The sequence below is a fragment of the Nuphar pumila genome, chromosome 4 (genome assembly GCF_984573655.1).
Source record: "Nuphar pumila chromosome 4, dmNupPumi1.hap1.1, whole genome shotgun sequence".
Classification (NCBI taxonomy): Eukaryota; Viridiplantae; Streptophyta; class Magnoliopsida; order Nymphaeales; family Nymphaeaceae; genus Nuphar; species Nuphar pumila.
In genome coordinates this window covers 8503395-8527188 of record NC_143252.1, presented here as the reverse complement: position 1 = coordinate 8527188, position 23794 = coordinate 8503395, and the positions used below count along the sequence as shown (strand labels likewise).

Below are 23794 nucleotides of genomic sequence, written 5' to 3'. Positions count from 1 at the left end.
AGAAGCATCCTCAGTCGCCAAATTTGAAGTTAAATATATATCTTTTGCTTTTGCTACAGCTGAAGTTACTTGGATCACATTCATTCTTCAGAACCTTGGACTCTATATCTCCCAAACTCCTACAATTTTTTGTGACATGTCAGCTCTTTATACGACAATAATTTTAATTTTTCACAATCGATCCAAACATGTGGAGATCGACCATCATTTTGTAGGGGTGGCAATTTCTGACACAACCCGCCTCTTAGGCGGGTTCGGGTTGGGCTTAAGCCAACCCGTTTAATAAACGGGTCGACCCGTGTAACCCGTTTATTAAACAGGTCGGGTTCAGGTTGGGGGTATGCCAACCCGCCAGCCCGCCAACCCGTTTAATAAACGGGTTAGGCGGGTGGGTCGACCCACCAACCCGACCTGCCAACCCGCCAACCCAGCTCCCAACCCGACCCGCCAACCCGACCCGTCAACCCGCCAACCCGACCCGCCAACCTGCCTACCTGCCAACCCGATCCATCAACCCGCCAACCCGACCCGCCAACCTGACCCGCGAACCTGAAAACCTGTTTACCCGACCCAACCCATTTATTAAATGGGTTGGCGGGTCGTGTCGGGTTACCCGTTTATTAAACTGGTCGGGTTCGTGTTTGCCACAGCCGACCCGTTTAATAAACGGGTCGGGTTCGGGTTGAGGTATGCTGACACGCCAACCCGCCAACCCGACCCGCCAACCCGACCCAATTGCCACCCCTATCATTTTGTCCATAAAAAAATGGCTCAACAACAACTCGTCACTGTACGTCTCGTCTCATTTACAGGTTGTAGATATATTTACTAAGCTTCTCACTAAATCGGCTTTTCAATTATTAAGGCCCAAACTTGGCTTGTGGCCACCACCTCATACCAGTTTGAGGGAGAGTATTAAGGCTTGGTATCCACATTTATCAGGTCCAGATCCAATTCTACCTAAGGTCCAGTCTCTAGAAATATCTCAAGGTAACGTCTTAGCCGCAAAAAATGAAAAAGGATAAAGATAAGGCTAATAACAACATAAGGAAAGATAAGGTTGATAACAACAAATGTAAATCTCCAATAAAAAGGAAAGATGAGCCACATATCCCATTAGAGAGAAGAGATAAGGAATATGCTTATCCGTATTCACCTCCTAAGGTGGTAGTGTAAATCTTTATATATGTTATTGCTGGTAATAGTAAAAAAATGAAAAAGGATCTTAACATGTGGACATAGGCTTTCTAGCCAAACTACGTAATTCCCTTTCCTTTTGATTTTCTGTTTTGGCTTAATTTCAACTTGAACTATTAACCTGCTAAGGGCTGACCAAAATGTTTATCTGACCCATTTATAGTCTACCCTACACACAACCATGCATGATGACTCATATGAGTCTGAAAATAAAGGTTACATCCGGATGTGGTCCAAACCCCAATTCATATCGCTTCTGGTTTGGTTCCAATTTTCAAACTTGAACCAACAGTTTGATAAAACCCGACCCACTTATACTCCCAAGTTCCCAACCACAACCTATTCCTTAGTTGAGTACCCACATGCATGGAGTCCAATAAGGTACCTAGAGTGGCACTATGATAACCAAGAGGTCTTATGTTTAAATACAACCATAGGGTATTGCAAAAATATGGATTTGCATCATGGTTGGATCAAGATCTATCCAGATTAAAGTGATCCAGGACCTCAGAATCTTTTTTTTTTTTTACCCCAAGGAACAGCGACCTAGTCGTACTGGCCCTATCTGCTGTACTTATTATCACTGTCCTGACAGAGCGAGGTATCGTAGACGAAGCACGTTAAAACAAACGGTGGATAAGCATGACACATAAGAGGAGGCAGAAATTTGGACAGGGACGGTAAAGCAAAAACAAATTTTGCATTCTTCACGTTGTCGCTTATCGGCCGATATGTATCGTATCATCTGAAAATCGATTAAAAATTAATTATTTCTAATATTATTTTAATGATTTTAACACATGTCACATTGACACAAAATATTTTTTAATTATATTTTGCCCGATTCAAAACTATTCACTTGAGAATCGGTATCGGGGGCCGATACATCTGAATCGTTGGCCAAAGATTCAGGGCCGATACGATACTGGCAACATTGGTTAAGGGGTTTATCTTTACACATAAGACAATATTCAACAAGTTTGGCATTTTGTTGAATTAATAAACTCACATTAAGACCGGGGGCTCCGCTTGTCTGGGCAGGAGCAGCTAGTACATGTCACCTTGTGTTGGGACATTGCAGGTTCAAAACCCAATAGAAGAAATTTTTTGTCTTTGCATTACCGACCATTCGGGCCCCTGCCCAAATTTCTGCCTCCTCTTACATGTCATGTTTATCCACAGTTTGTCTAACGTTTTTGAGCTCCATGTTTTATAAATCATCAAATGGTGGCCTCACGTTTTGGATTTATTTAATATTATGGTCTAAAAATATTGTTGTGATGGTCAAAGTGGATAGTTTCTATCATATTGCTAAATATCAGTGACTTATTCACATGATAATAAACAAAAAAAAAATAATATTTTATGTCTAGGAAAATGTAGCATTTAGCATAATATATTTTGTTTTTACTTGGAGAAACCGCTCCAGGGGCATAGACCTAGCCGCTGTGGCTCAGCCTGCCATACTTACGGTCTCTGTTCATGTCAAAGTAAAACTCCGAGGGCTTATCCCTCGTCCACAGGAAGTCACCAAGCTTCAGCTTATGAAAGAGGGGTGACGCCCATGGGATTTGAACCTAGACTGCCTGTCAAATGTTCTATCCTACTATGCCAAGAAAAACATTAAAGATTGGTGGAAAACCAAGAAAATGTGAAAATTTGAGGAAAATGCTTACATGGGTTTGGTGTTAATTTCTCATTTTCTCTAAACTAAGTATTAACCCATATCAATGTCAGAAAGACAAGGAATTTTAACCTGGTTCGTCTGCAAAGCCTAAGTCTATAATAACTCTCTCTCTCTCTCAACTCAAAATAGGGCCGAGGTCGGCCCGAACAGAGCTTTTGGCCCATCCCGGAACGTGGGCCACCCGACCCATTGCCCACCTCTGTCTCGATCAACTTGCTCGCATGAACGAGATTGGGCTCGTGATGAGGTGCACAAGCACACACGCATGCACATGTGGTGTATCTTGATTACTTGACATATATAAGCATGTTCATGCACTCATCTTTGGGCTTTGGCTTGGAAGATATTAGTTGTACAATGTATTATATTAATCCCTATATTGTGGGTATTTGCATTGGTGTAACCAATGTAACATAGACACGTTTAAAAGGACACGAGACACACATTTTTTGTGTAATTTTTTCATTATGAATACTATGTATGTGGATAAGCCACGAGAATAAATTGGAGCATCCTGTGGCAAAAATATGTATCAGGGGTTCCGGTATCCGACCCATTTTTGGTGTACCCAAGACCAGATGATAACACATAATCAGGTTCAAGTTAGAGTTATGTCCTAGTCAACAAAATGAGATCTTTAATCCAACCTGTATAATTTAATTACCCCATGTTTAAAATATGTGTTTTTACTTGAAATTAGGGGTGTCAATGGGTCATGTTTGACCGGGACCTGACCGATACCATACCATATAGGGAGAGGGTTTGTTGATAAAAAAGGAGGTCCGATTAGAATCCGGGACAGACTCAAGGTCATGTTTGACCCGGACCTGACCGATACCATACCATATAGGGACAGGGTTTGGTGATAAAAAAGGAGGTCCGATTAGAATCCGGGACAGATTCAATGGGTCCAATTAATATATGGAGCTGGGTATGGTTTGTGAAGTTTCATACCAGAGCTGGGCTCGACCTGAGTTCCAACTAAGAGCTGCAATTTTTCAATGTAAATAAGATAAAAAATATATTATTTTATCGAGTATGGTCAATGTAATCTTTATATGATTCGGGTATGGTTTCTCTTATAGTAGGTCCAATTAGACCCGGGTCTGAATACGATACTAGCATCTCAAATCAGATATGGGTTTGGTTTTGCCTGGGTTTGAACCAAACCCAACCCATTGACACACAGAGAGAGAGAGAGAGAGAGAGAGAGAGAGAGAGAGAGAGAGAGATGAAAACCTACCCAATAAGAAAAATTTGACGCGGACAAAAGCGCGATCAGCGGCGTCCCGTCCTTTTCTTTGTGCGCAAAAAACATTTAGCGCGGTCACAAGTCAGGTTTTCTAGTTAGGTAAGAAGGTGGACAAATGGAAAATCCTCACCCTACACGTCAGCACTGATCGAACCGTTCTTTCTAGAACCACTCCTTTAATTCCACGTGGCAATAAAGAGAACTTTTAATCATGATGATGTCACCGTTCCGCCAATCGGTTCCTACGTGCTGCCACGTCAGAGAGATATCCACATTGTCCACCGCAAACAGAAAAGTCAAAAAAGGTTGGAAAGAAAACGATTTTTTTAATTCTTTTTTTTTAGGCGGCCGACGAACGATCGCGATCTCTCCACGTGGCATAAGTTTTTCTTCGGTAGCAGTCAAGAGAAAATCATTCACCCTCAATATGAAGTCAAAACTTCCAAAATACCATCATAGACAGCCAAGCCGGGATCAGCAGGAGATATGCTCTCATGGCATTTTCGTAGTTTCCGTAACAAAACGATGACGAACAGTACAGCCTGGTCTCCCCTGGTTTCTTTTGAAATATTCCGGAATCTTTCCTTCACGCGCTTTTCCGCCGCGTTCGACCGAAGAAAAGATCTGGTCCCTCCGTTTCACGTTAAGATATCCTAGACCGTCCATCTCCCTAATTTCTGTATTTTCCATCCTCCTGAATTATCTCGTATATATATCCCCAGAAACCCCATGTCTTCTCTCCTGTGGGATTCTTGATTTGTGCTCACATATCCAAGCGTGATTCCGTCTGTAATTTATCCGTTTCCTATTTCCCTTCTCCCTCTTTAAGTATCGCGATTTTGGGTTATCCTTTTCCCAGAAAAATCAGGGTTTTCCGATATTCTTCATTTATTACATCTCTTTCGTTAATATATATATTAATATCCTGTTCTTGGTGATTCGCCGTCTTTGATTGAGTCCGTTTATTTTCTCATTCGGATCCCGAATTTGGTGATTCTCTCATCGGGATTTGTTTTTGTGGGTTGAATATTCTGATTGGGATTTGGGGGGTCTTTTGGTTCCGGAAAGGTTATTCTTTTTCTGGGTTTTCCTGAATTTGGGGGTTTCTCAAAAAGGGTTTGTTTTATAGTGGGTTTTTACCGGAAATTTGTGAGCTTCGGTCGGGATTTGGGGCTCTTTATTGCTGAATCATGGAGGTTTCGGTGATCGGAAGCGCGCAATTTCTCGTCGGGAGAAAGAATCGAATTTTCCCGAAGACGGAACTCGTTGTGTATCGCAGAGAGTTAGGGTGTTCGAGGAGGAAAGCGAGCTGGATTGGGGTCGGTCTCACGGCCGATTGGAGGACGAGGAGGCGGCCAGAGGTTCCGGTGCTCGCCGCCGCCGCCGGAGTGGAGAGGGTTCTCGTCGGAAAGGAGGCCGGGAGGCGTTCGCAGGATAAGAAGGTAAACAATTCGTTCTTGGGGTCTCTTCTTCTTGATCCTCCTTCTTTCTGGACGACTCGTAGCCGTAGTTCTTCGTCGATGTAGCGTACGGAAATCCTTAGATTTTTTGTGGTTATATAAGAAAAGTCCCTCTTTTCTCCTCGGGGATTTCCTTTTCCTTAGCCTTCAGATTCATGGGTGTTTATGAGTTGAATCCAACTGTTTGTTTCGTGATTTTTCGCGAGATCTTCCCCCTATTTTCCGTGCTTTAATTGTGGGGTTTGGCGCTTCTTTTTGGTGATGGTGATGATGATCATGATATTATTAACTATTATATTATTATTTACCAACGGGGCTCCACTTGTCTGGCAGGATCAGTTAGTGCTCGTCACCTTGTGTTGGGACGTTGCAAGTTCGAACCCCAATGGTATGGTTGTATAACTGGTAGGGGGTCTGCCCTAACCCCAGCTTTCCGTGTAAAAAATAACAACTATTATATTATTACTTTTTTATTTTGAAATTTAAATTTCGCCTTTTTGTTGGATATATGGTTTCTTTCAGTAAGCTCCAAATTTAGATTCAAACACCGAGTGTGAGAATACTGACTTTTGACTTTCTTTTTTCTTTTTTCTTTTTTTTAACAAGTTTTCTTGTTCTGAAAATTCTTGTGGTGAATATTCAAGATAAGTTTTATTCCACTCTTAAAATGAATAAACCCCTTTAGAGTGATATATAATTTGGGTGTTTGTTCTTGTTTGCTAGAGCTCAAAATAGTTTCAAGATTCTATTGAAAATTGAAACCCTTTTTTGAATGTTTAAAGCCCTCAATTTATGTGGGTCCTACCGGTTTTTTGGTTGGTGTTTGGGTCAAAAAAGTGTTGATAATTATTTGTAAGTCTCTTTCTCTCTCTCTCGTTTCATGTTATCCGAACAGAGAAAAAAGCAAAGAGATATTTGTTGACTGTCCATTAGTGGTATGTCACCAAGATACAAATTAGTTTGATGACATGAGGTGTCCTTGACACAGTAACCGTTGGATAGGTTTAATGAGTATTTTGGATCCTTTGACGAAATAGTTTCCTTTTTATTTCCTCCTTGCTACTTTACTAATCTTCTGTTGGTTGTACTTATTAATCCTTTGTTAAGAGGATGTAAAGTGCAAATGGGACAAATGCCATAAACCATCCTTTTAAAAAAAAACAGAGCAAATTAACGTAATGGAACTTTTTGGTCTTCTAGTAGAACTAAAATATCCAGAGTGTCGGTGGGCATGTGCTCCGGCAGATCTTTTGGTACATGAGGCTCATGTTTGCAGTGCCCTGCGATTCTTGCATTTTCTCAAGATCTTATGATCTTTTCGTACATGAGGGTCATGTTTGCAGTGCCCTGTGATTCTTGGATTTTCTCAAGATCATGTGATCTTTTGGTAGATGAGGGTCATGTTTTCTATGCCCTGTGATTCTCAGATTTTCTCACGGTCTTGTGATCGTAAATCACAAACACAAAACTTTATCATGGTCGGTGAAACATGACAAAAGTATAAGTTGCGATTGTATTTGCCAGCGGCGATTATTTTTGCCTTGAATCTTGGGAAAGTTGGTCACAAGAATGACCTTGTCACCAACAATCACATCTTCTACTTTCTCTGTGGTGATTGTTCATCCCCCACCTGTGACCAAAGCAAACATGTTCTTTTGGGTTACTGGAGGCATGTAATTTCTTGTCTTCAATCATTAGTCTTAGGTTGAGTATGGTATCAGTAGGTGCAAACATGAAATTATGACATGAGAATATAAGATATCCTTGTCTATGCACCAGATGAACTGGGTAGCACCAATATTTATTTTGGTCAGAGAGTTTGTCAGAGTGACCTCCTATATTACAACCTTAGATGCCTTCCTCAAGGCCAAAGTCTAGTTGTTCAACCTTGATGCTGGTGAAGATTCTGTAAGCGGTGGACTGAAGGAATTTATCATGTCATGTGTTTTCTTTTATGTTCTAGAGTCTGAAAATTTAAACTCCTTGGTGTTTGATTCTTAACATTGGATGCATTCCTGATTTCTTCGAACAATTTTATGCAGAACGGCCGAGTTCCATTATACGTAGCGCTTCCTCTTGATACAGTCTCGGACAGTAAGACATTGAACCATACGAAGGCTCTCGCCGCTGGATTGAAGGCATTGAAGCTTCTTGGAGTCACAGGTGTGAGTGTTCCATTATGGTGGGGAATTGTCGAGAACGAAGCAGCCGGAAAGTACGACTGGTCTGCATATCAATCTCTAGTCGAAATGATACGTGACGCTGGACTCAAACTCCGAGTTTCACTCTGTTTGCATGGTAGATCAGACATCTTGCTTCCTCCGTGGGTTACTAAGATTGGAGAAAGCGATCCTGATATTTTCTTCAGGGATCGGGCGGGAAAGCGGTACAAGAACTGTTTGTCATTGGCAGTCGACGACCTTCCAGTTCTTGCAGGAAGATCTCCCATGCAAGTCTATGAAGAATTTCTCTCTGAATTCAATTCATCGTTCTTCAGCTTCATGGACACCACAATCACGGTAAATATCATACTGTGTCCTGAAACATTTTGAAAATGATTCTGAACATTACCTCTGAAATCTTCCTGCCCAACAAATTACACCTCTGATTTTAATTTCTGCGTTCTTTGATTTTCTTCTAACAGGATATCTCAGTGAGTCTCGGTCCGGATGGTGAACTTCGGTATCCTTCGAACCCTGAAGGTCGCCGCAGCAAGATTCAGGGTTCTGGAGAGTTCCAGTGTTATGACAAATACATGCTTGCAAACCTCAAACAACATGCTGAAAGTTCCGGCCATGCTGATTGGGGTCGTTCCGGTCCCCACGATGCACCCAGCTATAACCATTGGCCACAGACTAGCACCTTCTTCAAGGACTCCTGTGGCTCCTGGGAAACACCATACGGCAATTTCTTCCTCACCTGGTATTCAGATCAGCTGATCGGCCATGGTGACCGTATTCTCTCTCTTGCCTCAAGGGTTTTCAGCGGTAGCTCGGTGACTATCTCCGGCAAGGTCCCGCTTGTGCATAGTTGGTACAAAACTCGGGCCCATGCTGCCGAGCTAACTGCTGGATTCTATAACACTGACAGAAGAAACGGCTACGAAGCCATTGCCAAGTTGTTTGCTGCAAATTCAGCTACATTGGTATTACCAGGAATGGATATCTCTGATGCCCATCAACCTACTGAAGCCTTATCGAGCCCGGAGTCGCTGATATCACAAATAAGAGCAGCATGCCTGGAACATAGCGTGCCCATTGCAGGAGAGAACACAACAGTTTCCGGCAGCAAAGCTGTTAATTTCAAGAGGATCAAAGAGAATTTAAGGAATGATAACTGGAGGTTGGATTCAGTCAACTATAACAGGATGGGCGCATACTTCTTTTCGCCGGAGCACTGGCCGAAGTTTACCGAGTTCTTCCGGGGGCTCGAGTTGCCTGAAAAAGACTCTGATGATCTTCCAGACAACAAGGAGAACCTCTCCTTCTCTGGCAATGCTGCCCAGCCGGAGAAAACATTACAGATGCAAGCATGAAGAGTGACTTACTATACTTTTTCCTGATGTAAAATGTAAATACTAAATATATAGGTACCGTAGCTGGAGATACTCGTGGCAGTCATATTTGTAAATTGCCACGAGATTGAAGCATCGGACAAATTTGTATTGTAGGATCGTCATAATAAACTTATCTGATAGTCCAGCATATAACAAAGATAATCACATTGTTGAGGTTAGTTTACAAGATGGGATTTAGATACTTTCTATACTCTCTTGATGTTTTTTTGTTTTCCTTTTGTTTTGTTATTTTTCCCATCTCTCACGGAATGCAATATCCATTTGGTATGGTTAAGGGACCAAGGCTTATTAAGACTATCGCTACATGGAAAAGCTTGCTTCAGAAGCAGAAACTTTTGGCTTTTTCGAGACCAGGAGAAGCTTTGGGCTTCTAAAATATGGGAAAGTCGCAGTGGGAGGCTTGCTTTCTCTTCGTTTTTTCAAATTGATTGTCCTTCTCTTCTTTAACTTTTCCCTCGCTTCTTGACACGTGTCATTAGCTTCCTCACTTCATACGTTTTTCATATTAAAAAATAATATATTTTCTTTAACAAGCTTGTGTGTTGGTTTTATACTTGTGTTTATGTCGTTTCTGATTCACCTATGCCTACGCTTCATATTTGATTTATATGTGTTCCCTTTTCATTTTTCATGCATTTACATAATCGCTTCCCTTCACAACTAACCGCTTCTGGCTTTCCACTTCATACTACTTTTTAACACTCGCTTCTCGTATCCATTTGGCTTCGTGGTCTTAAGAACAAAAAAGTCTTTCTGTATATTGAATTTGTGTGCTGCACAATATCATGAATGGTATGGTCCAGTACTCTCAGGGTGGTCTTTGGTCGTGTGCCATGTGGATTTCTCATTAGTCTTTTGCAATGGACCGTGCCTTTATGTATGAGTGATTATCAAACAAGGTCCAATTGGTAGGACCTAACCCGACGTCCTAACTGATTCCAAAATAATTTTAGATATTATTTGCTTAATCTGAACTTCTATTTGTTATAGCTTATTTGGTGGAAAACATGAATTACCTTAGGTTTTTTTTTTTTTGTTAGATGGTCTTTTAGAGAGATCTATGCATTGTTCCTAAGCTATGTAATTCCTTGACCTGATTTTTAGCTAGAATGTTTTAACACTACAACAAAGCAGTAGATTAGCGACGACCACATTCCGTCGCGAATCCGTCGCTAACCATGTTAGCGACGGATTAGCGACAACGAGGCGACAGTATCCTTACGTCGCGAATATTTCGACGCTAACTGGCGACGGAATAATTCCGTCGTCAGGTCCGTCGCTAATTGCGACGGAATAACGAGCGCTATATTTCGTCGCCAATCCGTCGGTACTAAACGGCGACCACGACTTGGCGACGGATTTAATTCTGTCGCTATGCCGTCGCTAGATTAATATGAATAGCGACGGATGGTTCCGTCGCTAAGCCGTCGCTAGATTAATATGAATAGCGACGGAATCATCCGTCGCTAATCCGTCGCAAACACGAAAAAAAATCAAAAAAAAATTATTTAAAAATTAATTACCGAGAACTGTACAATTTCTATTTCCTGTACAATTTATATTTCCTATAAATAAAAAACAAACCACACAAAAAAATTCATATAACAAGTATCTATAATAATTAATCGTTCCACCTTAAAATTAAGAAGTTTAATTATTTACAATTCAACAATTACAATTAGGAAAAATAAAAAAAAATAGAACTTCTTCAACACAGTCCTCTAATCATCGCCAAGATTTTGTGCGTCTTCTTGTTCATTGTCTTTATCTGTCCCTTCAGCTCCACTACCCTGATTATCGCTAGCAGCCTACACAAGAAAAGAACAGTCAGTATTGATAAACAAAATATAATGAAATAAATTACACACTATATGTGATTCTATCATGTGCTCATGTGTGATCTAAGGCAATAAAAAAACTCTATATGTGATTCTATCATGCTCATATGTGTGCTAAGGCAGTCAAAAAATTGAATATGTGATTATAGCATGTTCATATGTGTTCTAAGGCATCTAAAAAAACTCTATATGTGATTCTACCACACTCAGATGTGCTTTAAGGCAGGCAAAAAACTATATATGTGATTCGATCATGCTCGTATGTGTGCTAAGGCAGTAAAAAAATTGAATATGTGAATATAGCATGCTCATATGTGCTCTAAGGCAGGCAAAGCCAAAAATTTTATATGTGATTCTATCATAAATGATATATAACATGTTCATATGTGTTCTAAGGCAGTTAAAAAACTCTATATGTTATTATAGCATGCTCATATGTGTGCTAAGACAGTCAAAAAACAAAATATGTGATTATAATATGCTCATATGTGTTCTTAGGCAGTCAAAAAACTGAATATGTGATTATAGCATGCTCATATGTTTTCTAATGCAATAAAAAAAACTTTATATGTGATTCTATCATGCTCATATGTGCTCTAAGGCAGACAAAAAGTTAAATATATATACATGTGATTCTATCATGCTCATATGTGTGCTAAGGCAGTCAAAAAATTGAATATGTGATTATAGCATGTTCATATGTGTTCTAAGGCATATAAAAAAACTCTATATGTGATTCTACCATGCTCAGATGTGCTTTAAGGCAGGCAAAAAACTATATATGTGATTCGATCATGCTCGTATGTGTGCTAAGGCAGTAAAAAAATTGAATATGTGAATATAACATGCTCATATGTGCTCTAAGGCAGGCAAAACAACTTTATATGTGATTCTATCATGCTCATATGTGTGCTAAGGCAGTAAAAAAATTGAATATGTGATTATAGCATGTTAATATGTGTTCTAAGGCATCTAGAAAAACTCTATATGTGATTCTACCATGCTCAGATGTGCTTTAAGACAGACAAAAAAACTATATATGTGATTATACCTGAGAGGGACCTGGAATCGAAGATCCCCTATCCTGAACAGCGGCCTTGATCTCATTTCGGAGAAAGGGGGCGACGGTGTATTGGAAGTAGTTATTCAGTGATTCATTAATGATCTCGCGTACATCATCACCGGAAAGAATAGTCGGCTGCTTGGAGCTTATGTCGGCGCAAGAAGTCGGTGAGCCGTAACTGGAAGAACCAATAACTGGTGAAGTGTTCATATTACTCCCAAACCCGAACACGCGACCTTTTTTGGGTTCACCTGCTGCAGTCACCCATGCTGTAGGATCAAATGATGGATGCTGAGTAGCGTCTTCGCCATATCGCTCTACCATCTATTGCTCATATGCCTCCTACAAAATAATGTTTAAAGTATTCATTAATAATTAATGATAACATTATGATAACTTGCATATATATTGCAATGATTATTAATAGAATTAATACATACCGTTGTCGTTCTCGCCTTTTCTGATACGAAGACTCCCGTGGTCTTCCGTTTATATGTTTCTACAAACACATCCTTATATGGTATACTGCCTCCTTTTTCTGCTTCCTGCGAAGTTAAATGACAAAAGATTTAGTACACAAGTTTGCAACAATACTTATAAAATTAATATTATATATTAATGAGTTACCATTTTCTTTAGGTGGCTCCCAAATGTCTTAGATCCACCTGTGTGTAGATGGGCTTCGGGCATCTTCGATCAATTTTGTGAAGCCTTCGCAGAGCGATTTTTAAATGCATCTCCCGCCCACTTATCGCACATTTCATCCCAGTAATCTCTCCTGATAGTAATAGGACCATGGTCCTTCCACAGTAATGGATCATCTACTACGCCAGATGCTTTTTTTGCTGCAGTCTTCATAGTGTGCAGCATGTCTGCAAATCGATTGGCAACCACCTTCTGCCACACCTTCCTTGCATCATTTTCTTCCACCGTAGTTGCAAAGCGATTCGAAGCCTACAAATATTTTCAGAAAGTTAGTAGACATTGCTTAAATAAATTAAATATGAAACACATTAACTATGAGGAACAACTGTATACCATGAATGAGGACCACAATCTGTCTAACACCTCCTTTGGGTACTATTTCCATTGAGCAACTGGTCCTGGTAGATGTTGAAGAAGTGAATTCCTAATCTCCCGTACTACTTCTTGTGGCTCAAACCTCGTGCTGCACATGAATTGTTACACAGTAAATATCAATATAAAATATTTAAAAGATATGCAATAATTGAAAACAAAATACTTACGGTCGATTATCGATATACACTATTCGAATGAGTCTTCTTGTGCCAGCCTGAGAAGACCTTGTTTCCTGTGTTGGTTGTTGACTTGTGTGATCAACTGGTGTAGGTGGGTCGTGTACAGGCGCAACATCATCTGTAAAAAAATACATTAGAAATTCTCAGAATGTGCATTTGAACTAATCAAGCATCTAATTAGTTATATGATATACCTATCACAGGAGCCCGTGAAGATGAAGGTTGAGCCTGGCTACTACTGGATGAGCGACCACTATAACCTCCACGAACCATATTCTAACAAATAACATGTCATACAATACATTCAAATAATTCACATCAAGTATTACAATGCATTCAAGTCATTCACATCAAGCATTGCAATGCATTCAAATAATTCAAATCAATGACATCAAGTATTGCACTAATTCAAATCATTCGTTAATTGCATAAATTATAATACATTCAGATAATTGAAATCATTCGTATCAAGTATTACAATGCATTTGAATCATTCGTATAAGTACAAAATTTATGTTAGCTTCTTTACCAACTGTTTCAACCACTCCACAAACTTAGTTTCACGTTCTTTTCGTACTTCTGCATCAGTGAGATGTGAAACTTCGTTTCGCAACTCCAGATCAAATCGTTTGCAAACCACAAATACTTATATTACCGAGTCATGTATCCACATATAGAACATAAAAGGATTTATAATTGAGTTGCATATACATATACTTACTCGATGTATGGGTCGATCGCTGAGCAATTAAAAAGAATATAGATGTGTGCTGCATCTTGCTCTCGATCTGTCAATAGCCTTGATCGGCAACTACCAAATGCATGCCCAAGTGGTTAAAATATCGACAGCTTGTCAGCTACAGTTACTTGTTCTCCATCATCTTAGAATCTCTATGCCAGACAATCTTGAGGATGGACCTTTCGTTTCAGTTGTGCCTGCTGTAAATGCATTCTTTTGACGTCGGAACAGATGATCGCTGGGTAAAAATCGACAATGGCAATCAAACCAGCAAGGCTTCCTTCCATGCCTCAATCTAAAAGCTTTGGAATCCTCCATGCAGTACGGACAAGCCAACCTCTCATGTGTGCTCCAACCAGATAACATACCATATGCAGGGAAGTCACTGATTGTCCATAGAACAGCGGCCTTCATGTTGAAATTTTGTTTTTTGTGGGCATCATACGTGGTAACACCGTCATCCCACAGTACTTTTAATTCATCAATCAATGGCCTTAGATATACATCAAGATTTTGGTCAGGTGAGGTCGGACCAGGGACCAACAGAGACAAGAAAAGATTTGGACGTTTCATATACAAGCTTGGTGGAAGGCTGTATGGAGTTACAAATACTGGCCAGCATGAGTATGGAGTTGATCTACCCCCAAATGGATTAAATTCATCTGTACATAGACCGAGTCCAACATTTCGCACTTCCATTGCGAAGTTCTGATGAGTACGATCAAAGTGCTTCCAAGCTTCAGCGTCAACATGATGCGTGATCTTGTTTTCATCGTGTCGAACTTTATTTGCATGTCATCTCATGTGTTTAGCTGTCTTTGAAGACATATACAATCGCTGCAATCTAGGAGTGATAGGAAAGTAGCGGAGCGACTTGTATGAAACTTCCTTTGATCTCGTGCTACCATTGCCTCTTGTCTTTGGCTTGAACCGAGGATGCCCACATGACGGGCATGATATGTCGTTTTCCTGCTCCTTGAAATACAACATGCAGTGATTTGGACAAGCATCAATCTTTTTGTAACCCATACCTAGAGCGTTGACCATAACTTTCGCACGATAGAAATTTTGTGGCAATTTCTCATCTTTAGGCAACATACTCTTCACAATCATGCACAAACAGTCAAAACATGATTGACTCAAATTATACTCGGACTTCAAATTCATTAGTTGAAGAACTGCAGACAAGATAGTGTGACTCTCACAACCGTTCCAAAGTGGCTCATCAGCATCTTTAAGTAAATCATAAAATCTACTAGCTGCATCGTTTGGTGATTCTTCATCTACGGCAGTTCTTACATCACTAGAACTCATAGCAGAACCCAGTTCTGTTCCTGCAGCATCAAATATCAAATTCGTATATGGATTATCGTGCACCACATTCACCCGTGCATCAAAATCGTTTCTAAATTCTTCTCCATGAAACATCCAGTTCTGATAATCACTCACAAAACCCTTCCTGTATAGATGATGTCTAACGCCATGAGGTTCTACAAATCGATTATTCTTACAAATCTTGCAGGGACACCAAATCCGACCTGTGGGATCTACCATACTGACACTCGTCGTTGCAAATTCAATAAAACTATCGACACCATCCATATATTCATGCGATAACTCATTGTCCACTATCCTATGGTACATCCATTCACGGTTTGCAGTCATTCTGTCGTATGATGTTACGAATAGTATCCTAACGAATTAAGAAAAAATCAATCAGAATGCTACGATGAAGAAAATATCAAATTTATCATGCAATATACTATGTCAAACAATAACAAGAATTTTGATGCATGCATTGATAACTTAATATTTTCATGTGCAAACTATTAATGACACGATACAATCATTTGAAGCATGCTTTTATTATAAAATTTCACATGGAAGTCAAAATCAAATTGAAAGTAACTACATGCAAGCATGGATACAATTACATCAAACATTGCAATACATCATAATCATTCATATCAAATAAATGGCAAACATGTACCTGCAGCAAACACACTTCAATATCTCACTAACTACTACCATGCTTAGCATGGACTCCGTAATCCAAAAATAAGAACACTTCCATATTCCTACATTAAAATCATGCTCAACATGATCTCCGAACTCCAACAAAGCAGTCCTAGATATCAACAACTAAGTGAGTGTGTGAACAATAAAGTGTTGCATTCAATAAATTAAATAACATGTGATACGTTTGCATCACTTACTCACCATGGGTATTTACTCGATTTGCATTGTTTTTGTCATTTACTTACCACAGGTGGCCGAGCACGAGTTGGTTCCGTTGAAAAATCTGCACAAAAACAAAACAAATTAAGTAACAAACTAACTAATCATGAAATAAGATGAAACACTAACTAAAAAAATTAAAACAAATTAAAACAACTCTAACTAATTGAAAGAAGAGAAAAGAAAAATAGTATATATGTTAAGTCAAATCTAACTAGAAGATGCTAATTTAACAAACCAGCTATAACATGTTGAACCAGTCGACTAACATAAAGTCATAGACAATTTCTAATCTGAACTACTTAGCAAAGGAATAGTAAATCAATCAATTAGTTTACTAGAAAAGATGTGAACTCCGTTTAACCACCACTATCATAAAGAATTCAAATAGCCCTAATCTAACTAACTGATTGTGAGAACATTAAATACCAATCTATCTAAGAAAAATATAATTATAAAAGACTAATAGATTGAAATACTCTAACTAACCAGATTTCAAGAAAACAAATTGAAGTAAAACTAACTACCAGTAGACATTAACAAACTAACAAATTGATAAAAATTTATGAACTACTCTAACTAGATGCCGGAACTGCCTTTCCGGCAGGGAAAAGGGTTAAACCCCCTGCCGGAAAGGCAGTTCCGGCATGGGGGGTTGACCCCCTGCCGTGCCTTTACGGCAGGGGGTTTAACCCCCTGCGTTTCCGGCAGGGGGTCGACCCCCCCTGCCGGAAAGCACGGCAGGGGGTTAAACCGGGGTTAAACCCCCTGACGGAAAGGCAGTTCCGGCATGGGGGGTTGACCCCCTGCCGTGCCTTTACGGCAGGGGGTTAAACCCCCTGCGTTTCCGGCAGGGAAGGGGCGTACAACGTGAAGAAGAAGAAGAAGAAGAAGAAGAAGAAGAAGAAGAAGAAGAAGAAGAAGATTACCTGCGCGTCGCCGAACGGTGGCGGGAGGTTGACGGGGAGCGGCAGCTGGCGAGCGCCGGCTGGCGAGCGGTGGACGGGGAGCGGCGGCTGGCGAGCGGCGGCGGCCGGACGGTGGCGAGAGCCGACGGGCGGCGGGAGGGAGCAATACAACGAAACAGAGAAAAGAGAAAGAGGTATGGGATTAGGGATTTACGCGACATTTAGCGACGGAATGTTTCCGTCGCTAAGCCGTCGCTAAACCAAAATACCAAAAAAGCGACGGAATATATTCTATCGCTACGCCGTCGCTAATTAGCGACGGATTAGCGATGACAGAGTTCCCTCTCTAAATCCATCGCTAAAATGGTGTTCTTGTAATAAAAAGTAGCGACAAAAACATGCAGTCGCGAATCCGTCGCTAAGTAGCGACAGATTAGCGATAAAAGTCGTTTCCTCGCTAATCCGTCGCGAATTAGCGACAGATTCTATCTCTAGCTAATCTGTCGCTAAGTAGCGAAGGAAAAAATCTGTCGCTAATTTCCGTCGCTAATTAACAATTTTTTTGTAGTGTAATTAATTAAATTAATTCAATCCAAAGTATGTTTTTTTAGTAAATATGAGAATCTACTCTTGCCCAACATGCCAAAACGTGTGAGAGTATCGTTGCCACCATCGACTGCATCTATCTTCTGGGTGTTTCTCCTACACTGTCGAATTACCAAAACTCATGTTGTTTCGGTGAGTTTTGTGTAAGGTTCCCTTATGTAAACAAATCGATTTGTAAATCTGGATGCTAAATCTTACAATTGGTTGTGCTATTCATGCTAAATAACACCTATTTTTATACTGCAACAAATTGGTTTGTACCTATCCACCTTCTGGGGCATTAAAAAACCGTTAGCACAATTTGTTCTTTTGAAGGCCAAACATTACAACGATATGTACTTGTGATGGCTAAATTTCTACAACGATTTATACGTTGGAATGTAGCAATGATTTATACATTTAATGCAGTAGTGATTTGTACGTTTGATGCATCAATGATTTATACGTTTGAAGTAGTAGCGATATTATTTATGATTTATGAAGTTACCATGATTTGTACTTAAGTTTGCTAAATCGTACAACAATGTTTACTTATGAAGCCAAAACGTTACAACGATAAGTACTTATGAAGGTTGTGATTTCTACAACGATTTGTAATTTTGAAGCAGCAAGGATTTATACATTTAAAGCAGTAGCGATGTGTACTTATGAAGTTACCTCAATTTGTACTTAAGTTTGCTAAATCTTACAACGATGTTTACTTATGAAGCCAAATATTGGAACTATTTATAATGTTAGTGATTGTTTAACGAATTGGATAAATTGTAGTATTATATACTTGGGGAGGCGGTTGTAACATATAGCCTAAACTTCTGCCTCTAGCGACAGTCGGCCGTTCACGTCCTTGATAGCCGAGACCTGAAAGAGAACAAGAGAATTGGCCACAACCAAAAAATGATGATGATGACATTGATAATAATGCCATAAAACATCTAGAATAACAGGGAAGTCTATAACCTATGTCACATGGATATCGTTGTGGATAAGGGGATACAACCATTTTATGTGGTTCTCAATATAACGTTGAACCATGCAAGGGGACGCGATGCGGGGGTCAAAATGTTGTATCCATGTGACATAGTCTATAACCAACTCTTTTTAAGGAAAACAACATTTTTTGCCATATTTTCATTTTTAGGTATTCAAGAACCAGATATATTTGAGTCATCGTCATAAAACTCGGGTTATGCTGGATCCATCACATAAAAAATGAACAGAAACAAAGCAAGTGAAAAGGAAAAACATTCATTGCATTTGTGAAGCAGGTTATATGTCCCCTCCCCCCGAAGATGCAGGTGCGTGTTCGAGGGTTTGAATGAGCGCCACGTATATAAGCATGTGGGGCTCGTATCCCTGTGTGTATCGGCATCACTTAGCGTCAGAGTCCGGTGTGATTATAAAGACTTAAGTACCATTTCCTTTCATTCTCGCCATGCAACGACTGTTCGAGAAAAGGACAAAAATGTCCTCCATCTAGAAAAGTGAAACGCTGGTTCGAAAAAAGGACAAAAATGTCCTTCATCCAGAAAAGGGAGGATGATGTTAACTCTTCAAAGTCCAAATGTTTCGTTTTTGCCCTAAGCAGTAAACATTTGCATCATCTGCTGTAACAGAAGCTCCCTCTGATGATGCACCCTTTGCAGTCGTCTGCTGCCACCGGAGCACCCTTTGTCATTGTCTGCTGCCGCTGAAACATCCTTGGTCGTCGTTTGCACAGTGGAAGCATTGTTACCACCATCGACTGCATCTACCTTCTGGGTGTTTCTCTTATATTGTCAGATTACCAAAACTCATGTTGTTTTGGTGAGTTTCGTCTAAGGTTTCGTTATATAAACAAATCGATTTATAAATTTGAATGCTAAATCTTATATCTGGTTGTACTATTTATGCTAAATAACATCTATTTTCATACTGAAACAAATCGATTTGTACCTATCCACCTTTTGGGCATCAAAAAACCGTTAGCACGATTTGTTCTTATGAAAGCCAAACATTAGAATGATATGTACTTATGAAGGCTAAATTTCTATAACGATTTGTATGTTGGAATGCAGTAGTGATTTGTATGTTCGATGTAGCAACAATTTGTATGTTTGAAGCAATAGCGATGTGTATTTATGATTTGCGAAGTTACCATGATTTATACTTAAGTTAGCTAAATCATACAACAATGTTTACTTATGAAGCCCAAACGTTACAACGATATGTACTTATGAAGGTTTTGATTTTTACAACGATTTGTAAGTTTGAAATAACAACGATTTATACATTTAAAGTAGTAGCAATGTGTATTTATGAAGTTACCTTGATTTGTACTTAAGTTTGTTAAATCTTACAATGATGTTTACTTATGAAGCCAATTATTGTGATGATTTCTAATGTTGGTGATTGTTTAACGAATTGAATAATTTATAATATTATATACTTGAGGAGGCGGTTGTAACATATAATGATATGGTTAAATTTATGTGTTGTGCAGGTTAGCAATGACTAAAGTTTGTAAGACAAGAAAGCTCTCGTCGTTCGATGGAATGACTATTGGAGAAATTATTCATCAGTCTCATATATATGAGCGTTATAAAAGGTACCAAAATATAATAAAGATTGAGAATGATAGAGATAAGGACAAAGCATTGGAATTGTATAATACAGAGCATTATCCATCATATATTGAGGTTGAAGAGCAAAGGAAGAAGGATAAAAAAGAACTAAAGATAAAGAAGAAGGATAACGAAGAGAAGGAAAAGCAAACGAAGGAGGAGGAGGAGAGGAAAAGGCAAAGGAAGAATAAGGAGAAGAATGAAGAGAAGGAAAGACAATTGAAGAAGAAGGAGAAAGAGAAGGAAAGACAAATGATGAAGATGGAAGAGGAAAGGCAAAGAAAGAAGCATCATGATGAGGAAGAGAAGGAAAGGCAAAGGAAGGAGGAGGAAGAGGAAGAGAATGAAAGGCAAAGGAAGGAGAAAAAAGACGAAGAAAAGAAGGAAAGGCAAAGGAAGGAGAAGGAGGACGAGGAAGATAAGAAAAGAGAAAGGAAGAAGCAGGAGAAGGAAGAAAAGGAAAATGAAAAGAAAAAGCAGGAGGAAGAGAAGAAAAGGAAGAAAGAAGTAAAAAAGCAGATGAGGGAGGTGAAGGAGCGAGGAAAGTAGTAGAAAAGCAGAGGAGGGAGGTGACAGAATGAAGGAGCAACAAGAAAGGCAAAAGAGGAGAGATTGAATGAGGAACAAGAAAGGGAGGAAGAGGAGTGAATGATGGAACAACAAGAAAGGCAGAGGATGAATGTAGGGGATGAAAAGGAGAAAAGTATGACCAAGGTACGTAAATTGCTCCGGTCTGTCACGATTTATTGTGATAGGTATTATTATGTATAGCGATTATTGTGATAGCGATTATTATGTATAGTGATTAATGTGATAACGATTACTATGTATAGTGATTATTGTGATAGTGATTATTGTGACATATGTATAGTGATTACCGTAATAGTGATTAGTACGTATAGCGATTATGTAACGATTTACTGTGATAGGTATTATTATATATAGTGATTACTATGTATAGCGATTATTGTGACCTATGTATAGTGATTAGTACGTATAGTGATTACTTTGATATCAATTATTATGTATATGATTACAGTGATAGTGAGTGTCCAACGATTATTATATATAGTGATTACTGTGTACATCGACGTCTAGAAGTATAAATTGGACTAATTTTGATTTAATACGAATAATATGTTATTTTATGTTACAGGGAGGTCAGAAGAGAAGTAGAACACCAAGTGAAAAGCTCAAATGGCGTTGTCAGTGACATGTAGTTCTGTTGTGGTATGGACAGCTGAGTGAATATCGCATGGGTTCGTCACGAACCAGTACTTTTTGTAAGGTAGCGGTACTTGGACCCTTCTTTCCGGCAAACCCCTAATAATGTTGTATTGTAATATGACATTAAAATTATATATTTAGAAATTAATCGTAAAAGTAGGTCACAGAAGGAGAAGGAGAGGGAGCAACAACCCCACTCAGTATCGCTATCAACATCCCACATTTTCTTCCTTTCCCTTTCTCTCCTCTCTCACCACCACTCCATTATTAATAATAAGTTAACTACTAAAATTAAAAGAATTACCATGAATATGATATTCGTCCATTCACATACATATTATATTTCTATCTGCATGTATTTTATATATAAAAGAGGGAAAAGAAAAACTAAAGATTCCACTCCTTTTCTTTCCCTTCTTTGTTTTCTTCAGACTTTTCGTGTGAAAGCACGTTTCTTGTGTTACCCGCTTGTGGGCTCGGGGAATCAGACGACTGTTTCTGCGTTCAACCACGGAGTGATCGATGTTGCTGCTTCGTGGGCCTGGGTCACCCCTCCTCCATATAGATCGTAGTTGTCCGATGTACGGAAGAGAATGGATCGATGAAGATCATGGACGGAATGTTGTTACACTTTCGATCTTCAAAGATTTTGAACTAGTCACAGCCTTAGCAGGTAAAAGGTTTTTCACTCTCTCTGTTTTGTACGCCTGTTTCTCAAGGCCGAGAGAGCCCCAATTGTAAACCCTAGCTAGAGTCCTTTCCAATTCTTGGTGAAAATGCCCCATTGATCCTTTCAGTCCTTAACTGTCAACATTTAATTGACAGTTTTCAACTGTGCGCAGATTAAGGATCCAAAACCATTGAAATGGCTTCTCGTCTCAACGGTCTTGTATCTCGTCATTAAGAAAGATTTAATCCTTTCTTAATAGAGTATCATTTTCTTAATAGCCTTATGATCACATATCCTTATATCTCAAACTTGGTCATAAGCCATTTATGGGTGTTCAGTGTCTCAAAGCCTACTTCTACTTTTATAAGTTTTTGCATTTGTATATTCATCACTTTGTATTCTATTCATACATATTGCAGATTATAATACAAGCATCATGAAAATTTCTTTCACACTAAGTAACGTATTCACTCATGGTTAATTTACACATACCTCCGTCTCATTTGACTCCATGTCTTGCAAAGACATCCTCAGTGATTTCATTTTTCTTTATCATGTCATGAACATACTGATATTTTACCTCAGTATGTTTTATTCTTAGAGCTATCAGCTCCAGAGTTCATCAGGTTTACTGTAGTTTTATTATCACTGTATATTTGAACTGGTTTATTTGAGATATTCAGTTTCAACTCACTTAAGAAGCGATCAATCCAGACCCTGAAGGTCACAACCATATTACAATCTATATGTGTGAAATGCCACAAAACCCTATTTCTTGCATGACCAAGAAACAGTTTCACCTCTTAATGTAAACACATACTCATAAGTAGATTTTTTATCATCAATGTTTCCTGCAAAGTCAGCATGAGAATAACCACTAAGCTTTAATTTTTCTAACCACTAAGCTTTAATTTTTCTTCTTGGTAATATAACTTAAGTCACTTAGTTCTCTTAAGATGCCTAAAGATTTTTTTCACAATGAGAAATACCATAAATACTTTAGTATCTACTCACTAGAATGTTTTAATTAGGATAATATTTTAATTCATTAAATTAAGTCAATCCAAAGTATGTTTTTTTAGTGAATATGCGATGATAAATTAATTAAATTAATTCAATCCAAAACGTGGGATCCGTCATGAGGAGATGAGATGGTTTAGTCATCCACTCTATCAGGGCAGCGTGGACAGATCCATCTCCACTTCTCTTTTTGCAAGTTGGCAGCAGATATTTTTGTGATTTCAGAGTTCAGAAGATATTTTCAACCACATCTTAAAGAGGATATGCCCAAGGTGAGTATCCAAGGTGGCAGCTGAATTAGTATAAGTGATAAGTCTTTGTCAGAATGCGATTATCCCCAAAAGAAACTCAAAACTCTCTCTCTCTCTCTCTCTCTCTCTCTCTCTATATATATATATATATATATATATATATATATATATATATATATATATATATATATGTATAAAGGCA

At 39.0% G+C, this 23794-nt stretch overlaps 1 protein-coding gene and 1 long non-coding RNA gene across 2 annotated transcripts; one reads left to right on the top strand and one right to left on the bottom strand.

Annotated features, from left to right (window-relative positions):
* The first annotated feature begins 4877 nt into the window (after positions 1-4877).
* Positions 4878-9339, top strand: LOC149839267 (inactive beta-amylase 9-like). The gene is made up of 3 exons (XM_090002415.1): positions 4878-5578; positions 7639-8115; positions 8241-9339. The coding sequence occupies exons 1-3, from the start codon at positions 5327-5329 to the stop codon at positions 9129-9131; spliced, it is 1620 nt and encodes a 539-aa protein (XP_089858541.1). The 5' UTR covers positions 4878-5326; the 3' UTR covers positions 9132-9339.
* A 1436-nt stretch (positions 9340-10775) lies between these two features.
* Positions 10776-16375, bottom strand: LOC149839266 (uncharacterized). Its single transcript, XR_016431318.1, has 2 exons — positions 16337-16375; positions 10776-10981 (listed from the first exon to the last, which is right to left on the bottom strand). It is a non-coding gene; the product is annotated as an uncharacterized LOC149839266 (long non-coding RNA).
* Positions 16376-23794: the final 7419 nt, after the last annotated feature.

Coding starts and splice junctions, on each gene's coding strand:
- LOC149839267 (XM_090002415.1), top strand. CDS start 5,327: ATGGAGGTTTCGGTGATCGGAAGCGCGCAATTTCTCGTCGGGAGAAAG. Junction 5,579..7,638: donor GGCGTTCGCAGGATAAGAAG/GTAAACAATTCG, acceptor AATTTTATGCAG/AACGGCCGAGTTCCATTATA. Junction 8,116..8,240: donor TCATGGACACCACAATCACG/GTAAATATCATA, acceptor TTCTTCTAACAG/GATATCTCAGTGAGTCTCGG.